General features: G+C 42.6%; 1 protein-coding gene and 1 non-coding gene across 7 annotated transcripts in view; one reads left to right on the top strand and one right to left on the bottom strand.

The window, feature by feature from the left end:
- The first annotated feature begins 2,194 nt into the window (after positions 1-2,194).
- On the top strand, positions 2,195-2,267 carry trnak-uuu (transfer RNA lysine (anticodon UUU)). Its single transcript has one exon. It is a non-coding gene; the product is annotated as a tRNA-Lys (tRNA).
- A 5,415-nt stretch (positions 2,268-7,682) lies between these two features.
- pcnt (pericentrin) overlaps positions 7,683-13,929 on the bottom strand; it is an 81,602-nt gene continuing 75,355 nt past the window's right edge. For 3 of the 6 annotated variants that reach the window (XM_063211539.1, XM_063211540.1, XM_063211541.1), the window contains 7 exons: positions 12,971-13,081; positions 12,647-12,777; positions 12,157-12,254; positions 11,848-11,992; positions 11,435-11,565; positions 8,870-9,013; positions 7,683-8,223 (listed from right to left, as the gene is read on the bottom strand). In XM_063211539.1, the coding sequence (XP_063067609.1) occupies positions 8,180-8,223; positions 8,870-9,013; positions 11,435-11,565; positions 11,848-11,992; positions 12,157-12,254; positions 12,647-12,777; positions 12,971-13,081 (804 nt within the window). In that variant the 3' untranslated portion in view covers positions 7,683-8,179. Of the gene's footprint in view, positions 8,224-8,869; positions 9,014-11,428; positions 11,566-11,847; positions 11,993-12,156; positions 12,255-12,646; positions 12,778-12,970; positions 13,082-13,929 lie in introns of all 6 variants that reach the window. The other 3 variants (XM_063211543.1, XM_063211544.1, XM_063211542.1) reach the window with 2 other exon arrangements.

Raw genomic sequence — 13,929 nt, 5'->3', positions numbered from 1 at the left:
CTGTTATGTCTGCTTTGTTACCTGTTCATGCTGCATATTCCTGGATGCTGCTTGATAACAATACTCATGCAGGGCATGCTGGGAACGCGGGTTTTACGGAAATAAATGGCTGCTATGGCCAGAGTTGTACATCTCTGTGGCTAGTGTATTTGACCGGTTTATTGTACATAACATTGCCGACGAGGATGGAGCTTAATCTACCACCACTTCCTCAGTTTTTAGCACTGCCTGGCGAACCCCTGGTGCCTTGGGTTCGTTGGCTTGAAACTTTTGAAAACTATACTCATGCAGGGCATGCTGGGAACGCGGGTTTTACAGAAATAAATGGCTGCTATGGCCAGAGTTATACATCTCGGTGTCTAGTGTATTTGACCGTTTTATTGTACATAACACCGACTTCATGGATGTATAGTCAGAAATATTCTAGTAAGGGGAGATAGGACAGGTACATAGAAATTAACGGTGAAGATTCGTAACGCAAATATGGCGTCTACCCGCACATCTCCCACCTTTCTGGTAACAAGAGCCAATGTGCCTGCTGAGCTGCGTTGCCAGTGATCCAATCATCTGGCTGCATCGGCGCACGCGAAATTATGCACATGCTCAGTTGTGAAAAGCCGTTGCTCTCGTGCCGTTATGGAACTACTGCGCCTGCGCTCTGTCAAAAAAAAACGTGAGAAAAGTGGCTCAAAAAGCTTTATTTTGACTCGTATGACACAACCAAGTAGTCTAGATTGATCAGTTTTTCACGGTCGTTTCAACCATATGGTTTTCACAACCGCTGGGTTCCCCTCCGTCCTATACTCAGTTTCCCCATTCATTTTTCCCATTGACTCTCAGATCTGGTCTACTTAATCGCGAAATAGCACCCCGGAGGCGTCACCAAGATGGCCGCCATATGTCCCCTCTCATTCTAAAATCTCTCTGGTATAGTCACCAAAATTGGCTTAACGTTGAGGTGTATGTTACTGGTGCAGGCAAAGCAAGAGACCCAATGGAGACCAAAGGACCCAAAAGAGACCTAACACCAACTAGATTATATTATGTTTAGCTGATTCTTTTATCCAAAGCAACTTACAAAAAGGGAACATAACCGGTACACAATATGGGGGAAATAGGCCTACAGTGTATTAGACTGTGTTCAGCATTAAGGCATAAGATTCCTGAGGCCTAGTTTGATAATCATGATCATAAGGCATTTCCGTAATGTAGTAAGTCGAGTGAAATCGAGAAAGCTCTGAGACCAAGACAGACCTGTTGAGCACAAGACCACGACCAGTTGAAACCAAGTCAAGACTGAAAACACACTAGCCCTAGAGTGCTAGAGATTGTGATCACACACTAGTGAAAAACAAAAAGACCATAATTAAGCTCAGGTCTTTGGCCTGTGGTGAGTTTTAGTGGCTTGATTTATGCACAAATCCAAAGACCGCTATTTTCAAGACCAGAGCCTTTTACTGTCACCTGACACATTTAAAGAGACATAATACACAGAATAGGCCAGCATTGCAATGTCATTCCCACTGAACAACTCAATTGCATGTAAGGTGAATGCTAATATGCAATATGTCTTTCTATTATTGAACCAATTATGTAAGTGTTAACTTCAGGGCACAGTTGGCTTACGCCCAGGCTAGCACTGAGGCGCCACATACATAAGAAAATAAACAGAGCACATAGGCTAGTCTACTACTATAGGCTATAATATACAGTATTGGAGTCACAGTATTGACAGACAGAATTTATATGAAAGCTGAAAAAAATCAGGAATTCCAGAAAAAACACATGAAGGCGTACTTTGTGTTTTTGGGGTTACCTTCTGTTGTTCCCGACCCTTACATTGGGTGCCCATTCCCTCAGTCATTTTGTCAGAATCATTCTTTCCTTTCCGTCAGGCAGGCAGGTCGAGCACAGGAACAACGCACGCGACTAGTGCGACTTAAAAAAAAAAGTTCCCTTAAATGGGTTTGAAGACATAGTTCAGTTATTAGTACTTCGCGGTTCATTGACAACTTCATGCATTTTCTTTTACCTGAACGTTATTGTAGCACAAATCGAGTTCCTTCTTTGAACGTTGTATGGCGGCACACCTTGACGCGCCTTCCAAATTCGAACTTCACCGCTGAAGAGGAAGTCACGCCGCCTGCAGAGAGGAGGTGCAATATATGTCATGTGACCACAACTATCTGTCAGAGCCCGGATAGCTCAGTCGGTAGAGCATCAGACTTTTAATCTGAGGGTCCAGGGTTCAAGTCCCTGTTCGGGCGAATGCTTTTTCTGTAAAGCATTCATCTATCCCGACTGCCTATAATGCATATGTAGATGCGCGTAGATACATTGTATCTAGACTGGAGGAAGATTTGGTGTTGACTTACTATTCGACCATCACTACTACATGGGCGTAATTTATGGTGGGGACGGTAGGGACACGTCCCCACCAATATTTAGCCCCCTACTGTGTAATCTCGACCGGTGTTGCTGGTAACGTTGAAGTCGCACTATTTTTTTCAGTAACGAGTAGGCTAGTCTAACTAGGCTACCATTTCAAAATGTCAGATTAAAGTTACTTTCATAAGACACCGTGCGATACTATTTCTGGTACATAGGCCCGCCTACTTTTTGTTTCAAGCGAGGAGTTTGTGGCGACGCCTGAGGATATGATATGAAAAAACCCTTTTATGATAGGCCTATGAAACTTTTATGAAAGACGATAGAGGGATAACTTCGCCCTGCCATTAAATCAGATTGTGGGGAAATGTAGTAACCTAGCCCTACGTATAGGCCTACAAACGGATCTGAATCTTAATTAGCCTATTCGAACAGTTGTGCCGACATCATCGGCAATTTCTAATTCACTATTTGGGTGCAGGGAACGGAGCTCTGTAGATGCGTAATAGTTGCGTGACAAGCAGAGAGAGGCGGAGAAAGGTGAAGGATAAAGTGGCCTATTTAAGAAGAAATGTGGTCTCTGCGCAGCGCAGATAATAACGAATTGAAATGCACATTTGATCTACTGATACGGGTGTAGCCTATTTAAACTACCATCGAAAGGACGGGCAGGCTTCAGAATCTTCAGTCTTCCTTTTAAAAAAAAACTGTCAATGACAATGACAATGACAAACAATGACAATGACAATGACAAACATCTGTTAACACGACCCATGTGGTAAATGAAAGAGTTCCTAAAGGTACACTTCGGCAAAACATTTCCCTTCTTTCATATTAAATTAACCTGGCTTTGTTTTACAGGCTATTTAACTGTAGGACTACTTGAGTAGCCTAGACTAATTGCTGCGACTAGGTTCTGATCTCGCTGAACATCCAACGCGACTGAAATGGAAGCCTTCTTCCATGACGAGTAGGGTGACATAAGGTAAAGTGGGCCGCTTTTTGGTAGATCGCTTGGGAAAATAACAAAATAACATCTGTGCATTTTAAATGTACATATATAATTAATAGCTACTATATTCCATCTTTTTGTGTTGGAATTATATTATAAAACATAATTATTTAGGCCCTATAAGTCTTTAAACTTTCGTTGTGACAACTTTTTTTGAATGGGCAGCTTCAGCCAAAGTGGGCCACCTTATCAGGTTAAGTGGGCCGGTTAAATAAAAAAGGGAAAAAGTCAATAATTCATCATTACTTTCGATGCTAAAACACAATGCTGTACAGCCACATGTCTCTGGACAATGTTCATCCCATTTTTTTCACTTTTTCTGTCTCCCATTTTTTCATATATATTAATTTCTTTTCACCTGCCATCTTGCCTCATCTTTTCTTCGAAAGTGTACACAAACATAGCTATCTCCAGCTAGCTATCTCCACAGCAACAGCAAACACCCATTGGTTATAATGGCGGCCCACTTTAGCTGAAGACGCGTGGCCCACTTTACCATAGGGGGTTAAAGTCATTTGGGCCACCAACATAAACCCTTTTTTTCTTAAATTAAGTTAATATATCAGACTACCACTATTTGATCTGATTTATACAACCAAGACTGATAACATGAGCATTTTTTTAATCTGTAGGCATGTTTTAAAATAACTATATGATCCTTATAATATTCAGCCAGATTTGACATGCCAACCTACTTACCATGCAGTTTCCTCGCGCAAACAACATTTGAATTACTGCCCCTCCCACAATAACAAACAAAAACCAATAAAATTAAGTGTTACTTGTCAAGCACAGTCATGGCAACAATTTAATATCATTTTTAGACATTGGCTCTCATTTCCATAGGCGCTGGGACCTCGAAACCTTAAGCGGCCCACTTTGGCTGATGGCCCACTTTAGCTGATGTCACCCTATGTAACCAACATCATTCAAAAATCGCAGATAGGGCCTACACCTACTCATTGTGTTGTAGGCTATTGCATTTCGGGTCATGTAGAAGGGCTACAAAGCTAACTGGTATGTTGTAACATTAAAATTCGCCTACAACGTGACACAGTTGGTGCGCAACTATGCGGTGACATCGCTGGGATTTCTGTCAAGACGCGCTGCGCAAAGACACTTGCACGCGCATGTGTTTTGCCTGTAGGCTGCTATGATGCAAACACAGCTACAGGCAGGGAGAAAGCGAGAGATAGGGAGTTAGCCTATGAGAGTGAAGAAGTGTCGCTAATTTTGGAGGATAAAAAGGGTCAGTCGGCACCGGAACCAAAACATTTTTTTTCTAGGCCCTGTCTTATTTATTTTTTATTTAAAAAACAAGCAAGCTTATTTCAAGAAAAGGTTTGCAAATGTCAGTGTCATTTTTGTTGCTGTTAAAATAGGCCTAAATGTCAATAAAGTGAGTAGGCTAGGCCTATTGGCAGAACTGGTGATCATTTTCATGTTAGGCAATACCACTTTGCTGACATTTGAACACAAAGCGACTTATATGTTATTGGTAAAAGTCTCTGGAGCAATGTTGTATCAGAACTAGCTGCTTTGGTCAATTTCACTCCAGTCATGGATGGAGGTGTAAACAGAGGTAGCCTGAAACCGTGTGATTGAAAGACCAACTTCCTGGAACGCTCGTTGACATATCATCTGCTCATTGATATAACATCTGTGTGCCATGAACTTATGATTGGTAATCAGCCCCCCCCCCCCCCCCCCCCCCCCCAGCCCCCACACACACACACACACAATGAAAATGGTCAAAAATCATCCCCCTCTAAAACCATTGAGCTACATTCATTCATAGGCTAATACATTCACATATTGCGTTAAAATTGTACTTTTAACAACTGTATTTTCTAATTTTTCTCGGGGGAGAAACCCCCGAACTCCCACCAATTTTATGTCCCTACCAATGTCAAAGTCAAAGTTACTCCCTTGCTACTGAATGACCTAACGTAAGAACTACACACATCACAAGAAAACCTGAGTGCATCCCGAATGGCATTCGCTAGTTGTCACTCGTCCTAGTCCTACTGTAGGCATACCACATTGATTCTAAATGGCAATGTATCTACCACCAGAACGACAATTTTACCTGCATGAATTGAGTCTGGACAACCAGCAACCACGTATGTTTCACTTGTCTTTTGCACCAGTGTCTCCTCACCGTTCGCTACACCCCTATTCAACTTAAACTAACTAAACTAAAACAAACTAAAAGAAGAACAAGGCTTTACATCCAGCTAGCAATTTCTAACACACACTTTCCAAAATGTAACAAAACATCAACTGTGCAACACTCGTTTTGCATAACTGAAAACTTACACAACCCACTGTTTTACAATTTCCAAATGGGCATTACCCCAACCTCCTCACGTAATGCAAAGTCAGAGAGTCTGGAGCTCGCACTCAAAAAAGACTTGAAAAGAGATGCCCAAATAAAGTGGGTTTTTAATGATCTCACAATATGCCGTGCAGTATTTACAAAGGTGCAAACGTTTCAGGTGATCCCATCCTCAGTGCAAAAAAACGTTTGCACCTTTGTAAATACTGCACGGCATATTGTGAGATCATTAAAACCCCACTTTATTTGGGCATCTCTTTTCAAGTCTTTTTTGAGTGCGAGCTCCAGACTCTCTGACTTTGCATTACTCCATATTCCAAGCCAACGCACCACCACATAACTAAAGCCACATTGAAAGGCGCAGGCCCTCTTTTTGAATTTCCCAACCTCCTCAAAAAATAATAATAGAGAAAGCAGGAGGTAAAGTGTGTTTTAATTTAAACTACGTGGGTCTCGATGGGTACCGATTTGGTACAAATTAAAACATTTAATTTTACAACTGTGTGTAGGAATACTAGGACTAGAGTTAATCGAACCGTGTTGGGTTTTGAGAGGTTGTAGGCCCATTTGTGTGAAGAGTTCTACAGCATACAAAAAAATGAGCAATTGGTGACTAGAAAAAAAACTGTAAAAGTTAACTAATAAAGTGTAACAGCTTATAATCTATTCAAAAGTCTGTGACCACAGTTCATTTTTAACCAGAGCTATGAAAATACAACAACACATGGGGTGCTGTAGCCAACCGCTTGCGTGGATAACTCAGTAGATTATGGATGGCATTCTCTTACCAGCTGAAGACTTGAAATGACACTTCACTCACGTCCATTCGTTTGTAATCTCACATCCATTCGTTTTGGAAACTCAGTCATTTTCACTATCTTGGTTCCGTAACAATGTGAGACCGCTTCCCCAGACAGTAGCATGGTGTCGTTACTGTAGTATTAGCTTGGTCCACCCCACAAACAAAGCCGCATGAACTTCACGTGGACAAATGATGCTGCATCCCCCCCCATCCAAGTCCCTCATAGGCTGACCTCGGAGTTCGAAGTTTATCTTGTGTTTGGTTTAAAGCAACTCAAATTGTACAATTATTAATGTAATGATACAATTTTAATCGTGCATTTTCCCGCAGTGGACGAAAAAAAGAAAAAAGAAAAAAAACACCAAACAATTTCCAATGCATTATTGTCCCATAAGTGAGGAGGCAGTTACGTGTTTTGGGCGCTAGGGTTCAGCATTGCCCACCTATGTAAGCAGCCTGGTGAATTATTGGCTGGACAGTTAAGAGTTTCTGAAGTTTCTTAACTTCAGCTCATTTTTTTATAAAAAAAAAAAAAAAAAAAAAAAAAAACACGTTTTATTTGTTACTTCTAATTACTATGAGACTGTATAAGCACTGGAATGACTTCCTGTGATTTTTCCCCTCTGATTCACACATATACATTCATACTGGTGTTACTGAAAACTTGGGGTGTAAATCAGAGCCTTTTTGGCGATTCGATTCAATATTGATTTCTTAGGCTAGCGATGTGCGTTTTTTTTTTTTACTTTAAAAGCTTTTATGTGTGAAACATTAAATAAAAGAACAAAAGCTGGAATATCTGCATGCATTATATTTGAGGCGCATCATTATTACAGTATGTATTATTACTGCATGAGCAAAATAAAATGCCTCATAAAATGAGTGAAGTAACAAAAGTCAATTCATGGATTAATCACGATTAATCAATTCTCTTATGGGCGAATCGATTAATTGAATCGCTGGCTGTAGGATTGATGCATTAACACAAATCGATTTTTATTTACACCCCTACTGATAACTGCTAATTCTGCACCACTTTTCACTAAATCATCCCCCTCCTCCCTCTGTGTAAAAGCTGAATGTATACTACATCTAGATCTGAACACGTATGAAGAGACAGACAAAATAAGAGAGGTAGAAAATTGCATTTGGAATAAAATATTTATTGGTGGTCTTTGTAAAAAACGTTTATAGATGATACAAAAAAGACAAAACAAAACCTTTCAAAACTTGTTCAAAAACGTCTCCCTTTTTGGATGATGTATTCCAGTGCAACGTTCGTGAGAGTGTATCGTATTATATGTGCACATGTAACAGAACAATTATAAAGATAGTATAATACACAAAACAACTGTACAGAACATACAATAGAAATGCATATAAAAAATACTTTTAAAAAATAGCACTATTTCAAGCACATTCGGATGACACCAGTGTATTAATTAATCATGAAGAATTACAAAAATCACAATTCTGAGAAAAAATGAAAATGAAATGTGCATTAATACAAAAATAATTTAGGCAAATCAAAAGGAGTACTTGAGCGTATTAACAGACAAATGGCGCTGATAAAAGTACAAAAGTAGGACGAGAGACACACGGCACGCTGGCACAAGTGCAGTTAAAATGGGACATTCCTTCAGCGGTCGGATTTCCTTTGATAAGACAGCAGCGGTGGGGAGCCTGGAGACACAGAGAAGAGACGTCAGGCAGAATACACGCACACACACACACACGCACCAGCTATTTACAGTCACACAACAGCCAGACAGGTCAGTCACACCACAGGCAGAACAGACAGTCACAGACACAGACACACCCAAGTTCAAAAGCACACTCTAGACAGCACAGCACAGCCCAGTCACACACTATTTAAAGACGGTCATCAAACACATAATAGACAGACTCAGATCATCATTAGTACAATCACAAACGGCAGACAGACAGTAGATCCATAGAAGATCGAAGGACTTCTGCCAAATCAGACATACCATGTCCCTCAGAAAACAACAATTGGGCATAATCATGTTCCTCAAAAAACATACAGTACAAACGACTAGCAAGGTGGCAACTGGTGTAGGGGTGACTGATTTTACAAGATGCTTAACAAAGAAGAGGGTCACACTGCATGTCTGTTTGAGAGATTTCAGTGATTCACAGGCAAGAGTGTTTGAGTGTAAGTGGGCGGCGCAAGCGGGCATGTGTGGTACGAGTTCTCAATGAGCACTCACTGAGCATGTAAGCAGGCGCCAGGTAGTACGTGTGCGCATGTGTAGTACAAGGTCTCCAGGTAACAGTTAAACTCTGTATGTGTATCCAAGGCACTCACCGGGCGCGAGCGTGTAAGCGGGCGCCAGGTAGCTGAGGTAGTTCCAGCTGCGCTGCCCGCTCAGCCAGTGCTGCCGCTGCCCCATCATGTGTGCCAGGCTGCCGTGCCCGTGGCGCAAACTCTCGCCCAAGCCCTGCGGGCTCACTGCAACGCGACGACGCCAGCCAATCACAAACCAGGCCATCAGCAGCCAATCAGAAACGGGAACGCAGGGAAAAGTTACTAACTGCCCAATCGCTAATAAGTCACTAATCACCCAATGAGTGTGGAGCTTAAGGCCCCCCAGTCCACTATCAACCAATGAGAACAAAGCCCAATCGGAAAACAGCCAATAAGGGCACCTTGTGCTCCTGCGCCATCTTGTGTAATCAGTCACCTCTTTGCCAAAGCCAGACACTCGCTTTTCCTCAAGTTGTATTTGCCGCATTTGACCGAACAGTAGTCTTGCCTATGTAGCGATATTGACATGGGGAGTCTAAGGGGGGGTTTAGGGTACAAAAACAGTGCCTGATTACACAGACAGGCTTCCCAAAAAGGTGCACGGAAGAGGTGGGTTGTGGGTAATGACGTTAAAAAAAAAGTGCCACTAGGTTTATCCAGGACCCATGCAGTGATGCTAATCATATCTCAAGCTAGCTAGATAGCCCAGGTGCACTGATGATAGTCAGCTCTGAGGCTAGCTGATTAGGTGTGATGCGGTGTAGTGAAGCCACAGTAGTGCTCGCCCAAAAAAAACAAACAAAAAACCCAAGCAGCTGCCATTTGGTGTGAATCCCCTCCATTGTGAGCCGTTTTGTTACAGTCTAGATTTACAAACACACAAAACCAGCTCCCATGTGCTCAGTGTTCACACACACACACACACACACACACACACACACACACACACACACACACACACACACACACACACACACACACACACACACACACACACACACACACAGTCAGTCTGACTAAGCCTGTCACGATATACGATAAGTCAATAAATCGGACGATAACTTTTTACAAGAACGATCACTTTTCTGGCTCCGATAAGTAACGATAAGTTATTTGCGTGATGTTTTGTTTTCCCTCTCTCCCTCTACCGTAGCCGTAAGACTACTGATGGCGCGTTATAGGCCAACGCAGCGCAATGACGCTTAAATGTTGGTGTAATTTTAAGTTTCAGTGCAGTTCTGGTTGGAAAAAAGTGCATTGATCTGGCTACTTGCGTCTTTGAAATAGAAAGCTGGTGTTCCCGCGCGTCGCTTATAAGCCTCGACAAAGAATCAGCGCTAGAGACTAGGAGCGCAATATTCTTCCAGTCTCAGTCAGCGCATCTGCAACGTTCCTCAGAGAGAGGAATGAACAGCTCCAACACGGAGGCAAATGTTCATTTTGAAACATGCGCAGCAACCCAATATCCACGACGAAGGCGTGTTTGTGCAAACATGAAATAGTGGTGCCGTTGCGACAAACTTGCTCTGAGGTTATTTTAAACCTCGCCGAGTTTCCACTATTAGCCTATTTCAATTCGCCTCCTACCCCGACGTTCGTTGTCTGTTCTTTTTGTGATTTTCGCTATATTTCTTGTTTATTTAGACCTAACAATATGAGTAGGCAGTCCGCAAGCAAATCATGAAGATAAGATTTGTGGATTTAAATCTGTCACACCAGGAGAATGTGAACGGTTGAGCGCGCTACAGGGGAAACAGAGGCATGGCGACTCACAACTCATAAGAATCAATGTATGGGCGTTCATAAAGGACTTTAAAGTGCGCAGAATTGCAACTTGTTCCAGTCGAGGAGAGAGAGAGAGAGAGAGAGAGAGAGAGAGAGAGAGAGAGTTGGAACTTGTGCATCTGTTCATGCTCTTTTGCTTTTTGCTGATGTTGAAATGCCTTTAACAGGGCTGATTTGGGTTTTGACTGACAATTAGTTAGTAACAACGTGCATTTGTTTGAAATAAGCTGAAGTAATAATTTGTAAATTAACAATACCCCACCTGTAGGTTATTTTACATCACACCATGGATAGGCCTATAAGCCATTCAGTGTGCTTGAGAAAGATAAATAACAGAAAATGTTAAAGAAAGACTATATAACTTACCTTAATAATAAATACAAAAAAGCCTATTTAGAGCCTATTGTGCTCCATTAGGATGTATTTAAAAACATATATATATCCTCCGCTGTGATGCTTTAAAAATGTGAAGGGGTGTAGTCACATTTTTATTGCATTTTTACGTCATTATATTGTTTGACACATTTCTTCTTGGAGCAGGCGTCAATCTTAATTATTTAAACCTCTGAGTCTGCTGGCCCAAATGTTACATTCAATGTTTCAAGAAGGAGGCCGCACCTTGCATAGCAGTGTGTTTTATTGCACATTATATGGTTTGAAAATGGCGAGAGAGACAATATTATCGATTATCGCAATAATTTCTTGTTATCGTTATCGTCTGGCAAAAAATTTTATCGTGACAGGCCTAAGTCTGACCAGCGCACACACACACACGCACACGCGCACGCACACACACACACACACAGTCAGTCTGACCAGCGCACACACACACACCTGTACCTGGGCGTACGGCCCCGAGGCGTTGCTGGATGGTTTCCAGGTGTTGGATGTACTCTGTAAGCGAGCGCTCAGCATCTTGGGACGCAGTCATGGAGCGCTCCGCTTGAACCAGCACGGGACTCGACAGGACCCTACACACACACACACAGGTTTCATTTACCATTCAAACTCAATACAATACAAAGAGCAGAGTGCTGAAGAGACATAATGATAATGTAAGAGCTCTTTTTACATGCCATATACTGCTCTACCTGCCAGCACGCACGCAGGCACTTTATTTACCAGAAAAGTTCAATGTAATACAAAAGTGGGATGTTATCAGGACATAAAACACAAAAAGCAGGTTTAAATTTGACACACTTCATACATTAGCAGTATTTTCAACAAGACACAAAAAAGCACTGTTGCTTCACCTGCTCTGGCTAATGAGCTGCGATTTGATTGGCTGGCTGAGTGAGGAGCTTGCACTCTTGCGTCTGGTTGGCTCCTTCGTAGGAGGGGAGTTGTAGGCGGAGGTCGGGTGCTGAGGCCTCAGAACTTCAGACCTCCCTGTGGATACTGGAGGGAGAGGAGAGAGGAGTTAACTAACACATACACACAATGGTGAAGTCTATGTGTGTTTGTGTGTGTGTATTCTCCCCTAGTGCACTAATGTGGGCAGAGAAGAGACTCCACTTCATGCTCTCTCTCGCTCTCTTTCACTCGCTCTCTCTGTCTCTCACCTGTAGTGCTGGTTGCGGCGTATGTATTGAGTGTGGTGGAACTGCTGCTGCGTATTCTCTTGGTGGCTCTCTGCCACTTGCGCGTCAGGAACTTCAACCTGATACGGGGAGACGAGGCAGGGGAAACAAGGAGGGACACACAACAGTTAGCACTCGCTCCTGGTAGACAGCATCAGTCAAACAGGCCAAATCAAACAGGGAAGTGATACGTCATAGTGCACACAGAGAGAGATGGGGTAGGGTTGGGATATGACACACCCTGCACTCAAACCTTGGTGCCTCCGGACAACATTGTCCATACATTGCATGGCGTATCAGCAACTAAATATATATACAGTATATTACTCTTTATTTTACTCTTACTATGTGCTCTAGCCTTATTTTCTAAAGGGGACTTCAACAAGAGTAGCCACATTTGACAACCAAAAAAACACACACAGCACGTGTCCCCACCCCTGCAGTGTCCCATGCAACAGCTCTGGTCCCGTACCTGGTGATGGCGATGATGACACGGACTCCAGTGCGGAAGCGGTTGATTGGTTGACGGCGGAGGTGGGCGGCAGCCTGGAGGTCTGTGTGGGAGGGGTGAGCTCCCATGCGTGCGATCACCGCCAGAGTCACCTGATGGCAGGTACAGCACATTCATAATTTTAATTACTATTCATTTAATTACTAATAATTTAATTAATAGTTTGTTGCACTTTTGATTTAATTTCATCCGTTTCAATATTTACTTTTTTTGTGGAGCACATTGAGCTCTCTCTGTGCATGACATGCACTATAAAGACAAACCATGTGTGTGTGTGTGTGTTACCTGTTCACACTCCTGGAAGCCTCCCAGTACCAGCAGCAGGTACCTCTTCTGGTACGCTAGAGACTTACGGAAACTCTCAGCACGCAGATACTTCTCATACAGCCGCTGGAGCTGCATAAGGGGGGACAAGATAGTGGACCAATTAACTTTGAGCCTTTCCAACGTTTCAATGGGCTGTGTAGAATGATACATCATTTAAATTGGCAGGTGAATGAAACAGCTGATCTGGTCTGACTGTAAACGAACATCTTCTTATAGAGTAAGATAAACCAAACCCCGCCTACCCAATGGAAAAGAGTGTGCTTAAGTTTGTTCTCCTAAGGGGGCATTGTCCCCTCCTTTTTCTCTTTCTGTGGCTTTTTGTGGCAGCTTGCGTAAGATGTGTGCTACCGCCATCTACAGCGCTAAGGGAACTACATTTATTTGTGTGTTCTCCTTTGATTTGCATTGACTGAAGAGCACAGGTCTACATACGTAAGATGGAGGCTGCACTTGCCGTTTTCCAGTGCTGTGGCCAATTGCCATGTCACCTCTAGTCTAATGTTCTACCTCTATGTTGTGGCTTCAACCAGTAGCATATGAAGCCATTTCATCAAAGTGATCTGAGATCATCCTTTGCATCTCCCTTAGAGAATTTTGTCTGGCTAACTTGTCAAATTGTAGAACTGCATGCTAGCAACCAGATAAATATTGATAGCTCAATCAGAGGTCACCAGGAAAAAAATACTCCCAATTAGATGCTAAGTTTGACATGACCCTACAAACTGCTTCAGAGTCTATTTTCTGCCTCTTATCCATCTCAGGTCCATTACGCATTTCCCATGTAGGCAACAACTGTTTACCCCAACCAACAACCAGCCACAGATCCCCAAACAGCTGCATGTGTGGATTTGCGTCTAGCCTTACTCTGTGAGGTTTAGATAGTGATTGGTTCTCAATCCCTGCAGTGAGTGTATGTG

The sequence above is a fragment of the Engraulis encrasicolus genome, chromosome 12 (genome assembly GCF_034702125.1).
Source record: "Engraulis encrasicolus isolate BLACKSEA-1 chromosome 12, IST_EnEncr_1.0, whole genome shotgun sequence".
Taxonomy (NCBI): domain Eukaryota; kingdom Metazoa; phylum Chordata; class Actinopteri; order Clupeiformes; family Engraulidae; genus Engraulis; species Engraulis encrasicolus.
This window is presented reverse-complemented; position numbering and strand designations above follow the sequence as displayed.